The sequence below is a fragment of the Ceratina calcarata genome, unplaced genomic scaffold (assembly GCF_001652005.2).
Source record: "Ceratina calcarata isolate Rehan_Ccalc_2016 unplaced genomic scaffold, ASM165200v1 scaffold368.2, whole genome shotgun sequence".
NCBI lineage: Eukaryota > Metazoa > Arthropoda > Insecta > Hymenoptera > Apidae > Ceratina > Ceratina calcarata.
Genome location: NW_017159898.1, coordinates 1,404,239 through 1,409,272, shown reverse-complemented (window position 1 = coordinate 1,409,272; position 5,034 = coordinate 1,404,239). Strand labels below are relative to the sequence as shown.

Below are 5,034 nucleotides of genomic sequence, written 5' to 3'. Positions count from 1 at the left end.
TTAAGATCTTTTTTCATAAATTGAGTACTTCATACAGCCTTTTGAAATTTTATGTTTCCGGTTTTATTGATATTTAATGAGTATTAAAAATTGAAGAAAGGATCAAAGCTTGTCATGATATTCCGATAACTTTTTATAGCTCTAACAAAGATATTCATGTTTCGAGGTTTCTGCTGTCACATAAAATTCATTTGATAAGTCACAACCGAAAAGCAGGACGTCGCGGTTACATTTTAATGGAACCGCAAGTGTATTTAATACGAGAAAATGAACTTCATTATCAATGCAATTATTAATCTTGCCGTCTGGACGTTGAAAATGCATCGTTTTTTCGAAATCAATGGTAGAATTTAGAATCATAGACACTCTGCGTTTCTCAATATCTTTCGATGAAACAGAGTTTATTGACTAAAAAATGAAGTTTGGTCAAATTCGTTAACTTCAATTTATCGTCTGTGATAGAAAGTGAATTGGTTACACGGGATCATTTGTCTTCGATGAATTTGGAAAACCATTTGGCGCGTAAATTCTATTTTTTACCTTATAAGTTACCTTACTAAAACGTGAATGAAACATTTTAACAGTAGCGTATACTTCAATCATAAGCTCACTCGTTCACCTCAAAGTCAACACAATTTTCACGCATCGACTTTTCAACCCGTCTACCCTCCCCCTATCCTCCGGTGCCCTGTCAAAACCCGAACGTCGAACACCTCACGACCAAACGCTCTGTCGAGAGGTCATTGACGCCCCGATTCGTTAAATCCGAGCGCAGAGAGAGGTGTGCCGTTCGCGCACCTCGTGGTCTCCTCGACGGCGCGGCGCTGGAATCTCTGAGACGCTTCTCGGTCGAAAGAGAAACTTTCGAACACAACGAGAGCAAATCCTTCCCCAGTGTAGATCCGACGCGATAATTGCATCGTTTTCTCATGAGCTCGTAGTTGTATTTGCATCGGTTGATAAGGAGCGAGTCCTTCGTCTCTGTGCAGCAATGTGCTGCACTCGCACATGCTCACGGTCTCACGGAGAAGTGCATCGTGTGCTACCGGTGGCGTGCGCATACTCTTCCTGTTGTCATCTTTCTCTCCGTTCGTCCCTCCGCGTCGCGTCATCATCCCATCTCGTCCCTTCTCCGTCGGTCCTCTACGATTCCCGACGTCGCCCTCTTCGTCACACGTTCGCCGGGTTCGGTCGATCACCCTCCGCTTGTACTTCTTCGTCCCGCTGCAACTTCTCACTCTCGTTTCCCTCCGCGCACGAACCCGATAGCAGTTCAGCTTGCAGCTGACGTCGCGCACGTCTCTTTCTCTCTTTGCTTTTCTCCTGTCCTTCTTTTCTCGCCTTTCCCGATCGTTCCTCTTCCTTGCGCCTCGTGATATCCAACACACCCCCGTATCGGCGTTGGTACCGCGAGTGCGTGTGTATGGTATGTCGTCGGGCAATGGGCCGGCCCGGCCTGGCCAAGATGAATTGCGGTCGTATCGAAATGCGTTTTGGGACATGAATCCGGAAGTGGCGATTCTTTATGGCGAATAATTCCGTTTTTGGATTGTCAATATGGTTGTTAACGATGTAGAGTGACGAATGAGATGTCTCGTAAAATTTCGATTTCGTTTATTAAACAGTCTAATCATTTTTTGTAATGTCCACTTCGCGATTCTCATAGTTTTTTATGCCAAAACAATACCGGAAGTAGAATTGCTTTATCATGTACTGTTTAGCGGTAAGAATAGCGGTTTTACTTAGTTTAGAGTACGTAAGCCACAATTATACTTATTCTGAACAGCTTAAAATCAACATCAGGGTAACGGAAGCACTCAACCGAATAAATGAGCGTCGTTAAAACGAACCACACTTTTTTTTTTAAAACACCCTATCTAGTTGACTGTAGCTGTTGCCTCACTAAACCTTCATGCGCACGATCTTTGATATCTCTTAAAAAACTTTGTCAACAAAGTATAAACAAGCTTTTCATATTCATGCTGTGGAATTTTATTTTTAATATCCATCTCTTAGCATACATTTGTATAATTGTTTTGAATAAATACATTCAAATTGACTTGTCTCATTGCCAGTCAGAAGTCAAATTGCGCGGATTCGAATTTCCGTAGAGGTGAGATCAGTTTTCGAAGCGATCGATAAAATTAACGGTAACAATAGCTCGTTGGAAGAACGTACTGAAGTTGAACTCTTAAATGAACTTGAGAAACTGGAGAACACGGAAGAAGAAGAAGAAGAAGAAGAAGAAAGACGAACGATTCGGGTTCTAGCGTTAGCGGTTGTTGAACGCTTACGTGACGTAACATATCGCGCGTCTGCACGCGCGCACGCGCCGCTTCTATGCAAGTGTTCGCTACGCGCAATGACGTCACTCGGATGGGTGGGTGCATCTGAGCCGGCGATAACGACGAAGAAGTTCGGAGAGATGCAAAGAACTTCCGCGTTCTTCAAATCAAAACGTTTCTTTGGAGCGTCGAGGCGAGCAGCCACTTTATAAACGAGAGGGCAGCCAGCGTACTCACGCTTCGATCTTCATTAAATTTGCTCCCTCAAAGTTCCATCGAATCGATACTTGTCAATTAACTCAATAGCAATAGAACGATCGATTTAACGATCGGTATATAAAATGAGGAACATGCTTGACAGGGTGGGAAATAATTAAATTTTGTTAATTCTGCTTGGTGTGACTTATTATATTAGCATTATTTAAGACGAAACATTAATTGTATAACACAAAATTATATTTAAAAATAACAGATCTTTCAATCCATCATTCAATCAATAAGTCGATTAGTTTTCTATTATAATCTACTTAAAAGCATAGGTCGAATGGTTAATTAGAAATAAGTATGAGTAAGATAGATCGGAAGACTTAATGTCTAATAATATTCAATTATAATCTTTCAGTGTGTAATTCCAAAGCTGGGTATCCACTTGTATCGTATCCGCGTATCGCCATTGTATATCAGTGTAGACCGACATGCATTACACTGTTGCATATCAATATTTATTTACATCATTTGCACTGCGGCATCGGATCATTATCGATTGATACGCAGCGATGACAGGAAACGCGGATACAACTGGATACCCCGTTTAAGAATAAGCAGATTCGAACACAAGTTTCCAAATGATTCTTGTAGCATGTAGCAATATGATTCTTGTTGCAGCCGTTAAATTCGGGCGCATGTCGAAAAAGCAGCGGGAGAAAGTCGAGGACGAAGTTAGGTTCCACAAGGCACAAATGAGAGCGGCCTCGGAGACGGCGCCCGATAGCAGTGTATTTGAACATCAGACCCCAAGCAGTTCGGATCAACATCATCCTTACAACGGCGGGTACGTGTTCTTAAAGTAATTATGTCAAAAAAAACATAATTTAAACATATATAAGGTGTCACAAATATCATAGGACAATCGACTGAGTGGTCAATCACCATCTGGCTTGTATTACGATTTTTGGAATATAGTATATTAAATTCATTTTATAATACTAAATTGAGTTAAGAGTATACCTTAAAATAACTCATTCACATTTGAATATAAGTTTGAATTATCATACGAGAGAAATTTATTAGGTCTTTATTTATTTTTTAAAAGTACCTCAAAAATATTGCCGGAAGTAGCTGAGTTTCAGCATAAAGTTACGATTGAATATCGTACGGTCGGATAGGAAGTACGTACATATTCATCTTCATTTCTATTTGTTGATGCAGGTATGCATATAGTAGTGAATACGCATCTCCCGGCCCCGGCACGGGTGGGTCGGGATATTACAATCATCAAGCGATGACGAACTACGAGCTTAGTGCCGATTACGTCGACAGCACGACGACCTATGATCCACGACCGACGCAGACGCAGGTCGCGGACACTGTCGCCCCTGATACGCCCTCCGCAGTCACCGCGACTGGGGTACTTCCCAGCGTGGTCACAACCGGTGAGTGCTCTCCTCTCAGACTTTTTTCTAGTCTAGTCTTATCTGATTCTACAAGAAAAACTAGTGCTGGGGTTTGCTTTCTATCTTCCTCCCTGCGTTTCCAATAATATACATACATAAAATTTTGTAATAAATCTTGAAATAAATCGTTGATTCACTATATATTTGTATAAATATAGTGTGTTCATTTCTAAATAAGTTTGCTGCATTATATTTGCATATTTTATAAAACGAATCTGGACTGTTTCGTTAGAAGCCCAATGCGTTGTATTAAATTGTTAAGATATACATGCCATATTGTAAATTATCAAGATATTGTGAAAAAAGTTATTTTCTGTTTGAATTTACCTGGAAGAGAATTGAAATATTTTTATGTGTATATTTGAAATTATATTATTTAATACAATTCGGGTTTCTTATATTATTTGAATACCACATGCTTCCTGCTTGCTTTTACTCTATGTAGACATAAGATTCCCCTTATTTCGTTAAATAAATAGATTACAAGATTTGCAATTGTCTTTGACATTCAGATTTATACTTTAAGATAGAAGATTTATAAAATTGTATATTCGAAACAATAATTTATTTCAATTGTCAGGGATGTTAATGTATAATGCAGTATGCATATTTTAAATTTCAATCGAATCTAGACGGCTGACAGCCGTGCTTATTGTTAGTTGAAGTCGAGCCAAGCCGGGAGTTTATAGTTCCATTGAAGTTTATTGTTAACGAAAGAGCGGTAACAAGATGTCAATCGATGAGCAAGCAGCGCCAAGTAGTACTGGTCCCTTTCAGTAGCACGCGGCTGATACAATTATTGTGTTTATCACTGCCAGTTGACTGCACGCCGCACATTCGGTGAATAATATTGATATTGCAGCACAAAGTAATCGCACAGTAGCCACAGTCGTAAAGATACGATTGAAGTGCCGTCGGAAATGCAGACGATGTTGCAATAAACTTTTTTGGAAACAATGATCTACATGTAGATATAAAAATTTAGAAAATCATTGTACGTACTTCCTGTTGAATCTTGCTTGCATCTAACATTATTCTATTTAAAAAATTCATTAAAAAACACTTTTGTTTCGTCT

At 39.7% G+C, this 5,034-nt stretch overlaps 1 protein-coding gene across 8 annotated transcripts in view; it reads left to right on the top strand.

Moving 5' to 3' along the window:
- The window catches only part of Hr3 (nuclear hormone receptor 3 ROR-beta), a 92,422-nt gene that overhangs the window by 80,693 nt on the left and 6,695 nt on the right, over window positions 1-5,034 (top strand). For all 8 annotated transcript variants that reach the window (XM_026814157.1, XM_018025782.2, XM_026814158.1 and 5 more), the window contains 2 exons: window positions 3,171-3,336; window positions 3,714-3,937. In XM_026814157.1, the coding sequence (XP_026669958.1) occupies window positions 3,171-3,336; window positions 3,714-3,937 (390 nt within the window). The remainder of the gene's footprint in view (window positions 1-3,170; window positions 3,337-3,713; window positions 3,938-5,034) is intronic.